The sequence below is a fragment of the Cheilinus undulatus genome, linkage group 20 (assembly GCF_018320785.1).
Source record: "Cheilinus undulatus linkage group 20, ASM1832078v1, whole genome shotgun sequence".
Taxonomy (NCBI): domain Eukaryota; kingdom Metazoa; phylum Chordata; class Actinopteri; order Labriformes; family Labridae; genus Cheilinus; species Cheilinus undulatus.
In genome coordinates, this window is record NC_054884.1 from 22,148,945 (window position 1) to 22,167,490 (window position 18,546).

The window sequence follows — 18,546 nt, forward strand, 5'->3', positions numbered from 1 at the left end:
CTTGTATATAAACTCCCACAGTCCCAAAGTTGCTGCAGTCACCTTCCCAGGTTTGTGTTTGTGTTTTTTTTTTTTTTGGTTATTATTTTCAGATGTATAATGTTACCTGGATTTTTAGTCAGTCTTTCACATCAACACCATACACACTGTGTGCATTCTTATCATAATCTGGTCTTGTCCTTTCACAAGCGAAGGTGTACACGTTAATATGTAAATATTCGGTTGTTGTTAACTATTATTATTGCAATTTTTTGGTTTTATCGTAATTAAGTGTTGCTTGCACTTGTTTTTTCTTACTTTTGTTAAATATTGCTCATTACTATCACTCTCTTGTTGAGCTGCTGTAATAACTAAATTTCCCCCAATGGGGGATCAATAAAAGTTTATCTTATCTTATTTAGGTTTATGATGAAGTAAAAAAGGAGATCAAAGAGGGTCAAGTAAGTTGAATTAAAACAAGATTTATCATGTTAGTTGAAAGGATTGTCAATGTGAGTGTTGAGAAGGAAAATATTCAGAAAAATTTTATTGATAAGCTTGAATTTGAGGTATATTTAATTATATGCGAAAATACCAACAACAAATTCAAGTTTTTTCAGTTCAAAAGAGAGAGAACATCTAATGGAAAGTTTTCAGTTCGTTGTGAATAATACAGTAAGTGTGTTTGGAAGGAGCTGGAACTGAGATTGGGCGCAGGTATTGGTTTTCTATTATCATCATTAGACAACATGCAAGCACCATTGTTTTAGTGAAGTAAAACATAGTTTTCTAATGATGTTTGCAGATAGTGCACAATGAGCAAAGCTCAGTGAGTAAGAAATGAAGGCCCAAAGGAGTTATGAGGGCTATGAAAGAACTATTAACTCAAAACTGGGCTAGTAGTAAATGCTTGGTTTTATTGCTGATGAAATAAACAGATTTTTTTCAAGGCAATCAAAGCTGAAGTTGTTTCGTATTTCTGTTCAGTTCATCTTGCTTCTGATCCAGTCGACAAATTTGTAGACATTGGTGTAGATACCAGGCTTGTTCTTCCGAGCACAGCCGTGGCCCCAGCTCACCACACCACTGATGTAGTGTGTGCCATCGTGCTTACACATCAAAGGTCCACCCGAGTCACCCTGAAAAGTTTTTTAAAAGCAAGTCAGTATTTTGCCATTTTCAGCAACGACCCACAAAGGAAAGGAAAAATGCATCCTTTCCTCTTTCCAGTGTGACTGTGAATGAATTCCCTTTTATGAGCATACACACCTGGCAGGAGTCGATGCCACCCTGCAGATACCCGGCACAGAACATACTGTCGTCCAGCAAACCATCATAAACTTGTGTCTGGTTGCATTTACTCTCACTGATCAATAACACTTTAGCTTTCAACAGCTTGGGGCTAAGAACTGTTGGTTGCCAAAACCCTGTTGGTTAACAAACATGTTAAAATCAGTCAGAAGAAGGACAAAATAAAACATAGGCAAATTATTAATCACCAACAGATTTATAATTGGCATCCGATTATGTGGAAATTAGAAGGAATCTTTTTTTTTTTTTTTTTTTGAAGAGGAGTTGCTAGAATTACTGCAAGCCAGCAAGATGTAGCAGTTTGTCAGGAGGCTTAAAACCCATCTCAGCTCCACCTCTTTGTCTTTTCAGTACATTGATGTGAAGTTAGTTTAAGACAGAATTTCAGTATTGTGGCAGCCGCTGGTGGCCTTTAAAGCACAGCTTCAGCAGCAAGATGGCAATCCAAACTTTGGGTCCCAGTTTGTTGGTAGGTCCTAAGACTAGATCAGCTAGGAACCACTGGTTCAGACCACCCTGTTACACAATTTTATGGACATACAATGCTCAGTTTATTCTACAAATCATAACCAGTTTTCATTACATTAAAGAGAACTTTAACATAAGAAAATTCATTACCTCTCTCTTTAGTGTCTCCCCATCCAGACACCACACACTCTGTTTTGGCAGGGAAGACCTGGTCTGGTAGACATGCAGTCCTCACAAAGTCGGATTCTTTAGCACACATGTTGCCCTCTGTTGTGTTGAGTTTGAGTAGAGCTAAGAGGAAATAAAGAAATACAGAAAATCACCTAGTAGGTCGAAAACAAAGACCAAGAAAACCATTCTCTACAAACTGGCCCCAAACTCACAGAACTATATTCCTTTGCTTACACTCTAACAGATTGCTGTAAATTTATGGGGAAATTTCAACGGTAAGATCCTGTTATTTTTAAACACAGGACAACCCTGTAAAATAACGGTTTAGAACAGAATTTTACTGCTTCAAGGAAAGAAAACAGTAATTTCTTGTGTTTTTACATTGCTTTTTTGGGAACAAGAAGGTGAGAGCACATGCTTGGAAGAGTGAAGTTAGAAATCACATTGTTATCCAACTCCATCCAAACAATAAACAGGTTAATGCCTTACTGCTTTGCTAGTTAGAATAGGCAAAAACCATCACTTACTAAGTTTGAGGTCATTTGTAAAATTTGCATTAGCTAGAGTTTGACATACTATCGGGAGATAGGGCTAATGGTGGAGGTCTGTGCTCTCCGCGTGTTTTTTTAGTTTGACAATTTTGCTAGAAGGAAATGAATTCACAGCAAGTTGTAGTATTTTCCTACAATTCACAGTAAAAATCTGTAAATATACTGTGGCGATTCAGGAAGCAGTCGCCTGAGCAGGGACTTATGGGTATTACTTTGTGCAAGGGAATTCACTCTTCTGATGTTCTTTAATGTTCATGTTTCATTGCGGGGTTGTGATTGTGCATGTTTTGTTTGTTGGTTCATGTTTATTGGGGGGGTGTTCTTTTAAAGTGTCATGCCATGAGAGAGGGGCTTAATGGTGCAGACTACACTGCCTGTATGTGTTTGTGTTGAAAATACATAATGGCTGTTCATAGTCATTGCATGTGGGCTTGTCAAACTCATTCAGCTTGTCTAAGAGCCATTTCTTACAACCGTTTGCCACAATATCTCTTCAGAAAAAGTGTAAATAAACGGTAAAAAACTGCTAATCTTTTCAACAGTATTTTCCTGTTCAGGTTTAAAATAACAGCTTTTTGCTGTATTCATAAAAAAACAGTAACTAACTGTAAATTTCAGCTACAGCAACATACCGTTGATTTTACAGTAACTTCCTGGCAACCCTACTAACAGTTGTTTACCGTTTTTTAACGGGGGAATTTGTAAGAGTGTAATCGGAAAAAAGACACTGCAATAAAAAACAAAACAAAATAGGATTTGTTTTAGTCCCTTAACGTCAATATTCTATACCTTGTCTACACTGTTCACACAAAACACTAGCAGACACAAACCTCATTTAGCAATCTTGTATGTAAGTCTATTTTATATTATTGACTTTTCAGTATCTTCTTTGTTAAAAGATGACCATGTATTCAATGAATGTGACAAACCTATGTCATTGTAAAGAGCACGCCCAGTATTCCTGTAGTCCTCATGAACAATGGTCTCTATCACTGGGATGAACTGCTCCGATGCCTCATGTTCGTGTATGTTCATTCTTCCTAACATCACCTGGTAATCAACCTGATCTGAACTGAAATAAAAACATACATACCAGTAAACAGTCAAGTTCAGCTGGAACCTGCTTAAGACAGGGCATACAAATCTAGTACGTACATGCAGTGTGCAGCAGTGAGGACCCAGCAGGAAGAGATCAGGGTCCCTCCACAATTATGACTGAACCCAGATGAGGAGCCTTTGGCTCTTATCTGCAGAGAAACCTGCCAGGGATGATGACCACGGGAAGCCACACTGCCCTTAACAATGGAGCTGAGGAGATTAGGGCTTAATCTGCCACATTGGGAGAATGGGGAAGGGTCTGGCACTGGCTGGACTGGAGTCGGGGAAGGGGTAGGATCTGAGGAACAGCAGGAAAAACTGAGCACAGTGCATATGTGCTGGAAACAATGACATGTACTATGTGTGCATGACTGTGTGATAGTGCGTAAGGGCCCACCTGCAGAGCATTTCTTGACTTTACAATAGTCCCAGTCCAGTTCGCCATCTCTTTTGATATAACACCAAGGTCTGTTATCCCCATCTGGATTCCTGAAATTTAAAATAATAACAAACTTTCTGCTTACAAGACAAAAATATTGTGTATTATTTTATAAAAATTAAGTTTATTTTAACAATTGAAGCAAAGAAAAGCCAGAATCTCAATGAACACTTTTTCAACTGAATTCATTTGAACAACTTAATTAGTCCCTTGAGGGGCAGGTTGGGAGCAGATTGTACATAAAAACAGCGGCAAAGACAGCAACAATATATGTAAGCTTAAATACATAATAAGACCTTAAAAATGAATGCTGAAATAACTTGGGCTGACAAATTAGTAAATAAACTTAAAAAAAAAAAAATTACGAATAGTCTATTAAAAGGGACTTGAAGGGTAAAAGACTGTAAGAGATATAAAAAAAAAATAAAATCCTAAGAAGCATTTCATGATCTGATTGCACATGGAATAAATGATTTTAATTGGCAGTTAGTTTACAAACAGGTAAATCATAATGATGTCCTGATGGTAACAGAGAAAATTCACCCAGAAGTACATGATCAGGAGAAGCCAGAATACATTCAGCCTTACGAAGGATCTGCTGGTTACAAAAGGATCCCGTTGATATAGAAACACACCCCGCCTCTGGTGGACTTTTCGTAATGAGAGGAGAACAGTCCATACGAATGGGACACACAAAGCCACTGATATAAAGATCCTTGTCATGATCCGTGTCTCCCAGCCATGTCTCAGTGAAGGCCAACAGACAAGTCTCTTTAAAATCCCGTTTACACCTGGCGTATGCCTCCAGCTCATCCATTTTGATGCAGATGGACTAAACTTAGGACAGTGGGAAGCAGAGGGGAGCCTACATCTATCACGAAGGCCATTTTTTTCTTAGCCTTTGCTGAATGCCTCCTCTTCTCCCTCTCTTCCTTTGGGAACATTTTGAAGATAATCTGTTCTCTGAAGTGTGAAAACAGTTGTAGCAAAGTGATCTAGGGGTGTGTTTAAGATTGTCACTCACTGCAAGTAGACAAAGAGAGAGAAGTACCTCTCTGCGGTATGTGATCCTGTCGACAGCGACACCATAAAGATGACCCCAGGTAAATTGGCTTATAAGAGTCCAAATTGCGGCGAAAATCCCAAGATAAACTCACTTCATGATAGCAACAGTACTCAATATGAAATCTGATCATGAAGAACTAAGCAACGGACAAATTAAAAAGCACAAAGACAGACACACAAGTTGCCCCTGGGTTGTACAGGTACCTGAGTGCCTTTCCCAAAATAAGCCAAAAACAAAGAAGAAGAAGAAGCTCTAATCTGATTTCATTTGATTTTTGATCATGGGCCATTATTAAAGCTTGAGTATGTAACATTCAATGAGAACCATGTAGAATCAACTCTATTACCCCTCCCTTTCTCTTCTTCTCCGTGTTTGAGCTCTGTAGCTTTGCCCCTCTTCTCACATACCTCCTTGCAAATGTGCACGTCCACTTAATCAAATACTGACGGTGGCAAAGCTCTCGTGGAGTGATTTTGCTCCACTTTTCCACTGAAATCAATGGCCCAATTACAGGTTAGAAAACACTTCTACAATTCTACATAGAACCTAACACTGCTGGTTACTCTGCCATTGTATCGACTTCTCACTGAGCTGAGGTGCAAGCGCACCTACTACAGCAGCCAATAGGAATGCTCCCTCTGTCCTGAGCCGTGATTGGCTGCAAGTAATAGCCTCCTCATTGGCTGGAGCAATGTCCCTTGCTGGTTTTCCTCAAGTGAGAGTGCAGCACATGGATGCGTTGCAGAAGTGTGTTATTCTTTTACATGGCTTCAATAACAAGACCCTGACAGGTTGTGTTGTTTTTGTGGGCAAAGAAACTAAGAATAAATTGCTTCCTGCAGCTTTAATGACCACAGTACAGGGGGTTTTGTTTGTGTGTCGGGGTGTGTGTGTGTGTGTTTGTAAAAGTGTTAGAAGTCAGGACTGGACATGACCTCTTACCTTTGACATCAAATCTCAAATCAGTTCATCCATGAATGACTGTGGACATGTGCAAAGTGTGAAGAAAATCCCTCAAAGCATTTTTGAGATATTGTGCTCACAAGCAAGGGATGTCAATGACTCACATGACCTTGCCCTTTCGCCTTAACCCTCCAAAATCCAATCAGTGTACCCTTAAATGTTATCAGATATTTTTGCAAATACTGAAGAAAATCTCTTAAAGTGCTCTTGGGATATTGCATTCACAAGCACAGGCAAGAAAGTCTAGCTGCTGACTGTTAATCTCTGACAGCCACTCTCACAGACTGTTCATTTGAGACGCTGTATATCGAAGAATGAAAGTGATATAATTTGCCAGTACAATGTATTTCCAGTTCTAGTGTTTTTTAAGTCAACTTTACTTATAAACAAAGTCTGGCAGTAACGACCATGAAATGACCACAGACGAAGACACTTTTCATACATAGAATAGAGAAAAAAAAGTTCAGAGGTCAAATCCGGGATCAAATTGTGGACGGACAAACATCAGAAGTATTTACATGAACAGTGACTAGCTTTAGCTCCGTGAGCTTCAGCAAAAACTATCATAGCTACGCTGGCTACATAATTTACATTACTACATAATCCAAAGTAGCAAAGTTATCTTTAGCAAGATCAGCTTTAGGAAATGTAGCTAAAGCTTATGTAGCTACATGGACAATATGGATATGTAGTTTACAAAGCTGCTTTGTGAGCTGAGCTTTAGCTACATGAGCTATTTTGGCTACCTACCTATTTTTGCCATTTAGCTCAGTTATCTATAGCTACGTTAGCATTAGCAATGTGAGCTTTATCAAGCATAGTTAAAGCTAACTTGGCTACATAGATAACATAGATACGTAGCTACTTTGTGTGCTTAGCTTTAGCTATGTTAGATTCCTTGCAACATTAGCTTACTACGTTAGCCATGCTTGCTGTGTTAGAATGTTTTCATGGAGGATGAGCTTTTTCCTTGAAGCAGACTGTTTACTTGGATTTATTAAAAATATTGTAATGAGGTGTTTCAGGTCAGGTTTTTAGCTTTAAACTTCTGATATCCAAACCATTACCTAAAACCTAAGTTTAGTCTGATTTTGTTACTCAAGTTCTAGCTTGCATTTCTGTTCTGAGATAAAAGTGTCTTACATGAACGGTCTGTGAGAGTGGCTGTCAGAGATGAACGGCCTGCAACATTTGAAGAAAATCCCTCAAGATGTTTTTAAATGTCATGTTTAACAAGAAAGAATCAAATTCATAGTTAATAATATATTACTTTACTGTACCTGCAGTGATTATTGTTTTCCTCTTCAGAAAAGCTTTCGAACATTGTGAAAGGATTCCTGCCATGTGACAGAACAAAGTAGGAGTTCCAGTCCAGACAGTCCAGGCCATCATCAGTGGTGCTGACATTACCCTTGTATGACTTCCCTGTCCCTTCATAACAGTCAGTTGGTGCTGGAAGAGAAGATTTTCAGTGAACAAAAAATCAGAATATATTTTTAAATACTAAAATGCAACATTTTCAAACTTAGAATCAACTCAAACTAAACTTTAGATTTAAGTGTTTCTGTAGCTGTAACTACTGGTTTTACCTGTTTGGCAGAATCTTCCAGTATATCCAGAAGGACAAGCACAGCCAAAATGTCCCTTCTCTGCTATACAGGAGCCTCCGTTCTGACAGGGATTGGGTTCACAGGGCGACTCTGGCACTGATATGGACAACAAACAACATACAAAAAAAAACCCAAGTAATTCAAAGGTATGCTTCATCATTGCGGGGCCGTAGCAAAGGATGCTGGGGCCCATTTAGAATGGGGGCCACCCAAAGATTGTTTTTTTGTCTTCTTAATTTTTTTCACTGCAGAATATTTGCAGACCATTAAGGCGGATTGTTTTCAAAGACACCACATTAATATTGTATAGTTGTAGTTGTAATAGTTGTAATCATAATAAATCAAGTTATTTTACAGACATGATTGCAGTGCTTATAATAACTAAATCAAAGTGGTGGCATCCAAAGGGACTAATGGGCTCATTAAAATTCGTTGGTATATTTTACTATTTTAATGTCTTAATTGTTTCAAATTTAACAGTTAAGTTTCAATTTCAGATTAAATTATCTAAATATTGAGCAAGTATGTGTCGCAAATCTATGAAACGCCTCTTGCATGAACAGAAAGCACACTGTCATTTAGTTAAAAAAAAGATCATCTTATATAAAAGTTGGGGTTCAGTATACTTACATGAGCTGCAGTGAGGACCTTGGTATGGAGGATTGCACTTGCACTCATAAAAGGGAGGTTTCTTTAAGTTGATGACACAGTCCCCATGGCCACATGTTGCATTCTCACAAGTATTTCTCACTAAATATAAGAAACAAGTTTAAAGTCATGGTTATTCAAACTAACTCAACTCAGGCCACCTTTGCACAACAATGTTTTCAATTGCAAAGGGCAACCTTTTTGTTGCCATTTTCAAATGCTCTGCAGCTGATATCAAAAGTTGTCTAAGTGCAGAACTTTTAAGACAACAAAATTTGCTGTTTTCAGTGATTTTTGTCTGTGCAAATGAGTGATTTGTGTCCTTAAACATTGTGCATATACAAACATGGACAAAACTGTTGGTACCCTGCTGTTAAAGAAAGAAAAACCTGCAGTGATCACTAAACTGACTTGAAACTGACAAAAGTAAAAGTAAATAAAAATGTAAATTAACGACAAATCAGACATTGCTTTTGAATTATGGTTCATCAGCATCATTTAAGCCAAAAAAAAACAAAAACTAACTAATAACAGTGGCCTAGACAAAATTGAATAAGGTACAATGAAATCTCAAAACTATTAAGGCATTCTGGAGCTAAGTGGGCTGCCCAGTGTCAGAAAGCTTGGTCTCAGTTGCAGGTCATGGATCCTCCAGCAGGATAATGACCCAAACACACAACTAAAAACAGCCAAGAACAGCTAAGAACAAATCACTGGATTATTCTGAAGTGGCTTTCTATGAGCCCTGATCTAAGGAAGGAGCTAAAACATACAGCCTGGAGAAGACAAGCGTAGGTTCTCAGTCATCCAGGTCATGGTTATCAAACGCTGATCAGGTGGAAGATGGACTGGTTCCATATTCTCTTCTGAAGAAGCCTTTTGGAGAAGAGGCGAAACATCTTCTAGAATTGGGAACCGAAGCTGATTTGCAACATGAAACATAACTGTTTTAAATCTGACTCTAAAACAGTCAGTGCCTCACCAGCCACAAACCTCACCACACATCAATGCTGTGGACGGGTGCAGAGGTCTCACTGAGAGTTACAGAAATCGCTTTATTGCTGATTGGCTAAAAAGGTTGTGCAACAAATTGTTAAGTTAAGGGTACCATCGTTTTAGTCCAGGCCAGTTTCATTAGTTGTTTTTTTTTTTTTTATGATTCTGTTGAACAACAATTCAAAAGCATTGTCTATTTTCATTAGTTGATTGTCAGTAAATTTGTATTTCTTATTACCTTTGTCAGTTTGAAGTAATTTCAGTCACCATTGTGGGTTTGTATTTCTTCAACGAAAGGGTACCAACAATTTTGTCCATGTGTGTACATGAAGATATGACAAAATGAAACATAGAGATGTGACAGTCCAGTTAGCAATCATGAAGCTAAGTACAGAAATGGTACCTGTCTGGCATTTCTTTCCAACATAAGGTTCAGGACATGTGCATGTTAAACTCAAATCAGATTCAACTTGACAAGTGCCGCCATTCAAGCAAGGGTTTGGATCACAGACTTCTAAAAAAGAGAGGAGAGAGGGTTTCAGGAAACAAATTTAAAGGTTACATATGAGAATAATATGCAGTCATCATTGTGTCTTTCAAGGACACTAACTGTCATCATCCAGGAGGTCCATTAACCAATCACCCAGATCTAACCAGAGGCTGGTAAAAGAGGTGGTGTTGGATTTACTCTCTGTCTCTGAGTCTGTGGAGAACAGAAAAATATCCAAATACTGGGATTGAAAAGTAGAAGATACATATAGGCTTAATCAAAGTGATCAAATATGTAAATGAAGAAGTCATAACAGGGGGAGCAGTGTGACGAAAATAATGTCAGACTCAGTTTGAAAATTCAGTTAGGGACTGTGATAGAAAAGTTCACACAGAAATGTTACCTTGTTGAGAGAAGTACAGACTGAGATAAGGAAGGCTTTGAAGGTAATTAAATAATAATAAAAAAGCAATATTTTTTTAGGAAAATGCATAACAAAGAAACTTCTGTCTAAAAAAACAAAACAAAACAACAAAAAAGAACCTAAGGCAGGCTTTTGTTATAATGTCACATTAGTAAGAAGTTTTAAAGTGAAACAATGTTATATATATGTTTGACAGACATATAGGTTAGTAGGAAAAATGATAGAAGAATGGAAATCTCAATATCTGAAGAAATTCAACAGCTCAAGCAAAACTTTCCTAGAATATAATGATCCTAAAGCTCGGCAAGAAAAAGAATGAGAGGAGGAAATTATTTTTTATCAAGAACTTGAAAAAAAGAACATTTGAATAGTTAAGAATAATGCTGAAATACAAATTTCACTTTTTCCCCTCATTATTTCAACATTATTCTCATCATTTAAACTTTTTTTAACAGTTGTGATGGGACAATATTTTCCATCTCTTAATTTTTTGGCTGTTCTTCTTGTTCTTTATTTCATTTTTTACTTTCAAGATTTACTCAAAGTTTTTACTTGATTCTTAACATTCTGACTTTATTCTTCACATTTATTTATTTTATTTAATGTTTATTTGTATAGGGACGAGTATGAAATAAGTAAACAGTTGTCACACACTACAGTATTTGTAGCTAGAGCTAATTTGCAATGCTTGTCCCTATTTTTACTTTTTACTTCATAACATTTCCTCATCATTCTTAACATTTCAGCCTCCTTGAGATAATTGCCTAATTCTCAACATTTAATATTTACTCTCAACATTTAAACTTTCATCTTAACATTTTGACTTTACTCTAAATAATTTGGCTATTTTTCCTCAGAATTTTGACTCAGTATTTTAACTTTATTACCAATATCTAAACTTTATATTAAAAATGTAAACTATTCTTAACATTTCGATTTCATTCTCAGCATTTTGATTTTACTTTCAATATTTTGCCTATTGTTTCATAATTTTGACAGTTTTAATTTATTTTCCATATTTATAGTTTATTCTAAACATTTGAACTATTCTCAACATTTAGATTTTATCCTCAACATTTGGATTTTCTTCTCAACATTCCACTCTTAAAATTTTAAGTTTTTTTGTCATAGTTTTGACTGAATATTTTGCCTTTGTTCTTAAAAATTTGATGTTCGTCTCAACATTGTTACCTTTTCTCAACATTTTTACTTTTCTCAACATTTTTACTGTTTTCAACAGTTTAACTCAAACCTTTGACTTTATTCTCAACATTTTGCTTTTTTTTTCAGAATTCTGAGTTGTGTTTTTACATTATTATCTCTTTTGTTTACCCAGTTCCCCACATTCCTTCTTTTTTTAAATAATTTTGACCCAACACGTCCACTTCACATTTGTTTTATTCTTGACATTTTTACTGTTTTTAACATTTGGGCTCAAACTTTTTTCTTCATTATTAAAATGTTGCCTTTCTTCTCAAATTTTGTCTTAATTTTGACTTTATTCTCAATATTGAAAAGTTTTTCTCAATAATTTGACATTGTTCTCATTCTTGTTTCTCATTCTCTAATTTTTGTTCTTCATCACTACCTTCTGACTTTTTTTTCATAATTTCGCCTCAACATGTTTTACTTTGTTGACCACATTTCTGTTCGATTCTGAACATTTTGACTTTATTCCCCACATTTATTTTTATGTCTTAGCTTTTTTTTTTTTTTTTTTTTTTTTCAAATTTATTTTTGGGCCTTTTGGTGCCTTTATTAGTGGAAAGACAGTGGATAGACTTGGAAACAGGGAAGAGACATGCAATAAAGGGCCACAGGCACGATTCAAACCCAGGCCAGCCGCATACATGGGTAGCGCCTTAAACCACTCGACCATCTGCACGCACATATTTCATAATATTTTTGACTCTAATTTCTACATGTTGACTTTATTCTGAACATTTTAACTTTAATCTTAAAATTTTAAATTTCTTCTCAGCACTTGCACGATAATTTAAAATGTTATGACCTTAATAATTCAACCTTGCTCACAGACTTTATGCTCAACATTTGCTCTATAAAATTTACCTTTTTTCTTAATATTTAAATGTTTTTCTCAACATTTAGATTCATAAAGCTTTTCCTCTGTATTTCTACTCAATCTCTTGTCTTCAGAGTTCATTCTTGACATTTTAAATTTTTTAACATCTCTATTTTATTTTAAACTTCTTGTCTTTTTCAGCATGCCAACTTTTATTCTGGACATTTAAGCTTTTTCCCTAACATTTCCTCTTCATTCTCTGCATTTTGACTTTATTTTACACATTTCAGTTTTACTCTCAGCATTTTGATGTTATTCTTAACATTACTACTCTTTTTTGAAATCACTTTGTTTCCTGAACATTTCAACTTTTTTTTCAAAATAATTAGATTTCATTCTTTAACTTTGACTTCATTTTTGGTATTGTAATTCAACTTAGTCTTGAAACTTGTCTCAACATTTTGATTTTTGATTCAACATTTTGATTCTCTCACCAACATTTTGTCTTCGTTCTTGACATTATATTTAAAAAAGAAAAGGTGTTTTTGATTCCTCTCTCATGCATGACTCTTAGACACTTCCACACTAAAATAAAATAATTTATTCTAATCTGAAGAGGAAGCCTGTCGCCACAAAGATCAACTGAGTAAAATCAAATCTTACACGTGATTTCCTCCTGCAATGACAAAAACAAATCAGTGGAGAAAAGTCAGTTGTCATCATAAATTAAATATTTTCATTTTAATAATTATTAACAATATGTATTATCAAAAGTATTGAAAAACTTACATTTGCATCATTGCCGTGAACACCGAGCAAACACAGACTGATGAGTAGGACCCCTGCAGCCAGCATGATTCTGTGTGGGACTGTCAGCACAGTGTGGCAGACTGAAGATTCAGTGATTGACTTTTTTATTCCCAAAATGACCTGAGTATCCCACACAGCTGTCAATCTTTATCCAGCTGTATCAATTATGTGGGAGTTTGTGTATTTTAGGACACTGCTATCTTGTGTACATTGTGGTTTCATTTATTTAACCTTGTCTTATGACAGTGTTTTTCCCTTCTGCATAATTACAGTCCCTGGAAGCAGGCTGCCTTAGAACTCTCTTGACTATGCTCAAGTTTCCATAGGCTAGTCGCCACTTGTCTTATTTGTGAAGCAAGTCTTTAATGAGAAAAGGAGATGCCCTACCACTACCACCACAAAAACAAACGAGAACAAAACAAATTTGAAAAACAGACTTTGAAATGCATTTGGCATTAAAGGAGTGTTATCCATAAAAATGACACGCATAGTCGCATTACAAAAAAATACATTGCACTTTTATTGATTTTAGAAATCAATCATGGTCAACATAATTTGCCTTTTTTAAGACAAAAATATATAAAGAACTCTCTCCTGTCAAAGTGAAAAAAAGATTTCTACAAAATAATATCAAGAAAATGAAATTATCTGATGTAAAAATAGTCACTCCATAAATCTTAACCCCTTTCAAGTCTGTGTTTAGTTTATGCACCTTTAGCTGCAATCATAGCAGTCTGTGTGGAGAGGTCTCAGTCAAGCTTGCACATCTGGACATTGAAAGTTTATGCTATTCATCTCTGCAAAACAGCCTTTTACAAGTCCAGCCACATATTCTCTATTGGACTGAGGTCTGGGCTTAGACTCAGCCACTCCAGAACATTCACCTTTTTGTCTTTAAACCATTTGTGTAGCTGTCGCTGTGTCCTTCAGGTCATTTTCTTGCTCGAAAATAAATCTTCCCCCAAGCCGTAGTTCTCTTGCAGACTGAATAAGATTGGCTTCCAGGATTTTCCTTGCCACATTCATTTTACTCTCTAGCTTTACAAACCTTCCAGGGGAAGCTGCCAAGCAGCGTCACCACAGCATGATAGTGCCACCACCATGTGGGATGGTGTGTTTGTGATGTGCAGAGTTTGGTGACTGCCAACCATAGCGTCTTGTCTGATGGCTGAAAAGCACCATTTTGGTCTCATCAGACCAAAGGAGTTTCTTCCACTTGACTATGGAGTCTCCCACATGCCTGTTGGCGAACTCTAGTCCAGATTTAATGAGTTTTCTTCAACAGAGGGCTTTCTCTTTTCCCGTCTTCCATAAAGCTCTGACTAGTAAAGAACCTGGGCAACAGTTATTTTGCAGAGTCTCTCTCATCTCAGCTGCTGAAGCTTTTAACTCCTTCAGAGTAGTCAGAGGATGAGTATCAAAAAATCCTCACTGACATGGTACAATATATATTGGATATCTACCAGACCTAATTATAACACAGATATTGATACTTTATGTTGCCACCCTGCCACCCAATGAAAGGCAAGAGATTACTTTATGGAATTTGTGTGATTTATGTGTTAAGATACACCGGCTTCCTTTCCATATCCAATGTTCCACTGGCACCTTACAAAGATATTTCTACAAATCAATTATGATACCCAGACAGCTTTTATTCTCCCGCTGACTGTCAACATCGTTTAGGTACCGCACTGTATAAAAAGTATTGATTTAGCACCGGTATCAGAGAAATCAGAGAATGCGTGTGTCTAACTCGGTACTTCGTGAGATTGGAATAACTGTTCTTGGTGGTGGACAAGTTTACTTCCTAGTTCTTTTTTGTCATTTATCCCGAGGAGGGAAAGGTAATGCTTGTATTTCCAAGACAGAGGACTCACGCTCGAGTGCTTAGCCATGATGTGTGTGTGCATTTCAGGGCCTGTTCTTGTTTGTGCGTTTGTGCAGAGGCTGTTCTCCATCACAGGATGCTGATGTGCTTAGGTTCCTGTCACGTCGTCCGCCGAACCGGATGTTTTCTAACCTTCATCAACGAGTGTCAGCTGTAAAAGTAACGAGTAATGTGTGATTTAAATTCTCTGTAATTGTGACGGCGTTAATGATTTTAAAAAGAAACACGTTACACTACTAGTTACCATAAAAACTAACAACGCGTTAAGTAACGCGTTACTCCCAACACTGGTACCCAGGTGATCCCCTTTTCACTTATAATGAGACTACTAGCACCACTTGAATGGACCTCTGTTGAATTAGGTCAGTCACTTTAAAGCGGGTGAATAAATGTAGTCCCTTTTTTTACCTCACATGTTTTTATTTGACATTATGACCATTTACATTATGTGACGACCCTTCACTGGTATGTCTATTTTGGAAACGTGCTAGAAAGTTAATAATGCAACCTTTGTTACAATAACACCCATAAATATGGTCAGAATGGAAAATATTTCAGTCTACTAACAAGAGCTTTCATAACAGTCAGGTTTGTTGTTATGTAACTTGGTAAACCCACACAGACCAGAGGGTCAACTGAGGGAACTGAACTCATGACGGTGACAGCGCCTTTATTTATTTCATTTTCTTCTGGATAGACAACAGCAAAAACAGCATAAGAAATAAGTGTAAGACTGTCTCTTGAGATTCATTTTTTCTGTTCTTGTGGTCTTATTATACTAGAAAACGGTTTCTAACAAGATCTAATTTTGACTAAGGCTGTACAGTGAAAAAAGTCGACTTCATATTCCATTTAAATCAGGCTGAAAGGTGCAGCATGTCGAGTTTTCACTCTAGAGTGTCTATATGGCACTGGCCTGGCTCGCAATGTCCATTCCAATTCCTCCCAAAGGTTCTCTATGGGATTGAGATCAGGGCTCTGACCAGTCAAGTTCTTCCACACAGAACTCACCAAACCATGTCTTTATAGTCCTTGCTTTGTGCACCTGGGGCACAGTCATGTAAGAATAGAAAAGGGTCTTAACCAGAATGTCTTGGCATGCTTAAGCATTAAGATTTGCCTTCACTGGAGATAAGGGGTCCACCCAAACCCTGAAAAACAGCTCCACTATTATCCCTCTTCCTTCAAACTTCACAGTTGGCACAATGTAGTCAGGTCAGATGATATTCTTTTGGCATCCGCCAGACTCCCTCATCTGACTGCCAAACAGAGAAGCTTGATCACGCCACAGAACACGTTTCCACTGCTCCATAGTCCAGTGTCTGTGTGCTTAACACCAATCCATCCCACGCATGGCATTGGACTTTGTGATCCATGGTTTGCATGCAGCTGCTTGGACCCATTCCATGAATCCCCCAACACAGTTTTTCTGCTTGCATTAATGCACTAATGAAAGTTCTGAAACTCTACAGGTATGGAATCAGCAGAACTTTGGGGGACTTGTACAGCCACTGACTCCGCTCTGAGATTTTCTGTGGTCGTGGCTTTGTTGCTGTTGTTCCAAAATGCTTTCCATTTTCACTCACAGTTGACCACTTGAGTACCATGCATGAAGTGACTGAGCTCTTCAGAAGGACACATTTTGTATCACAAATGTTTGCAAATGGAGACTGCATAGCTAGGTGCTTAATTTTACACATCTGAGGCAACAGGTCTGATTGAAACACCTGAATTCAATAATTAACAGGTGTGGCCAAATACTTTTGTCCATATAGTTTATCTTAGATGAGTCCAATTACCTAAAATATTTCCGACAGATTAAAAACTAAACCCAACTTAACTGTACCATTACGACAGTCTCTCTGTCATGGTGATTCTATCCACCTTATTCCTAGTCCCCATGACTCTGCATGAAATATGGGCGCAACTTCCAGTCTCTTTTATCAAAATAGGACTTTGCATTGAATGCAAGATGTGAAACACAATTTTTAGAGCAATTTGGACATTAAAATGTGTAACTTTCCACTGCTTCACCTCAATCGGGACAATATTATTATTTCTCTGCCCTCTACTAAAGAGTACAAAGTGACGACATTACCTCAGATAACCTAGACAAGCATATTTAGCTAACTTTATTAGCTTCATATCAGCGTAGTAATAAACGATCACGTTTTGTTAAAGAGGGGGTATTATACTTTTCAGATTTTTAAAACATAAATATAAAGTCACAATGTTGGGTGTCCATACTCCACGTATGCAAATTTTCAAACGGCAAGATAAACATATGTGGCAGTAATCTTGTAATTAGCGTGTAAACTGATGAAAATGGTTCGTTGAAAATCTCTCCGAGATTCTCCCGAGACGAGATTACGATGGAGTAAACAGGGAGCAAACTGATGAGGTCAGCGCAATATTATCTCCTGACTGGTTCGTGGTTCGTCCGTGCTGCCGGCAAAGCGGAACAGACTGCCCCCACAAGGCCTTTTAGCCATTTTAACACAGTAATTAAACCAAACAGATACGCCCTGCTCTATCCTTCGCTGCTGCTGGTTTTCTTCCCCCTCTCTCTCCAAACTATCAGGGTCAGACTCCAGGTCTAACAAGTACGGCCGTATATCAAAATTTGCCATTATTTTACTTATTCGGAGCGGTTTATTCAGTTTTCAACTACTAGCATAACAACACTAGCCACATTAGAGGGGTCGGGCACAAAACATCGAGTCCTGCTGCCGGCCAACCTCCGGAAAATCGGCAAATTGGAGGAAAGCAGGTCCGTGGAGCGAGGGTGTTAAAGAGACAGCAGCGAAAACGAAGCGTTTCAGATGGAGGTTAAAATAAGGGTTGTTCAGGACGCCAGTGTGAGAAACATGAGGAGTTTTTTGAGCTGTAAACCATGTAAAGCTACTACGTGGGTATCAGAAAGATGGTGTAAAGCCTTGAAAAAAGGCATAATACCCCCACTTTAAATGAGTTTGGACACTACCTTCAGATAACATTTCTAGTTTGTGGGTTTCCGAAATCCTTATTCCACCAACTAATCCCTCTTAAAATGTGGGAATTATTTTAAATAAAATAATGCATGCCTGGAGTTGTCAGCTCTTCAGTTTGGTCAAGTTTTGAATTAATGATGAATTTATATTGAAAGTATTACATGCCAAATTAATTTAAACAGTGAACAGCATGTTTAAAACACTGTTCTTAAAGACATATATTTAACTTTGTCACATAATTAGTACCACAACTGAAGCAACAGGTACTGAGCATAACAGAAAATATTATTTAAACATTCAGCTCATTTAACTTTGTTGAGTTCAAAAAATGAAGCAGTATTTATTGCAGCAAATATTAATTTATTTCAGAACAACCACTGTTGACACTAAATCCCTTAAGTAATCCCTTGGAAGAAGTTTTTAGCTATTACTGCTACTGTATGGGAAGTTCCAACCACATTTATAGCAGCAGACCCCCCGGGAATAATATAGTATCCTCCTTATTTACTTACTTACAGCTTACGAAACAATGTGAACATGTGATTTCAAAAATACATCAGTATTAACAAATTTGCGATGAATTTCTATCAAACAACTGTCATTCATAGTTAGCATCTG

General features: G+C 37.2%; 1 protein-coding gene across 1 annotated transcript; it reads right to left on the reverse strand.

Moving 5' to 3' along the window:
- Positions 1-876: 876 nt before the first annotated feature.
- LOC121528752 (hyaluronan-binding protein 2-like) lies at positions 877-13,189 on the reverse strand. Its single transcript, XM_041816328.1, has 13 exons — positions 13,027-13,189; positions 12,901-12,913; positions 9,911-10,003; positions 9,704-9,814; positions 8,287-8,406; positions 7,636-7,752; positions 7,327-7,498; positions 3,976-4,067; positions 3,636-3,876; positions 3,410-3,552; positions 1,909-2,049; positions 1,249-1,406; positions 877-1,118 (listed from the first exon to the last, which is right to left on the reverse strand). Exons 1-13 carry the CDS (start codon positions 13,090-13,092, stop codon positions 963-965), a joined length of 1,623 nt encoding a protein of 540 aa, XP_041672262.1. The 5' UTR covers positions 13,093-13,189; the 3' UTR covers positions 877-962.
- Positions 13,190-18,546: the final 5,357 nt, after the last annotated feature.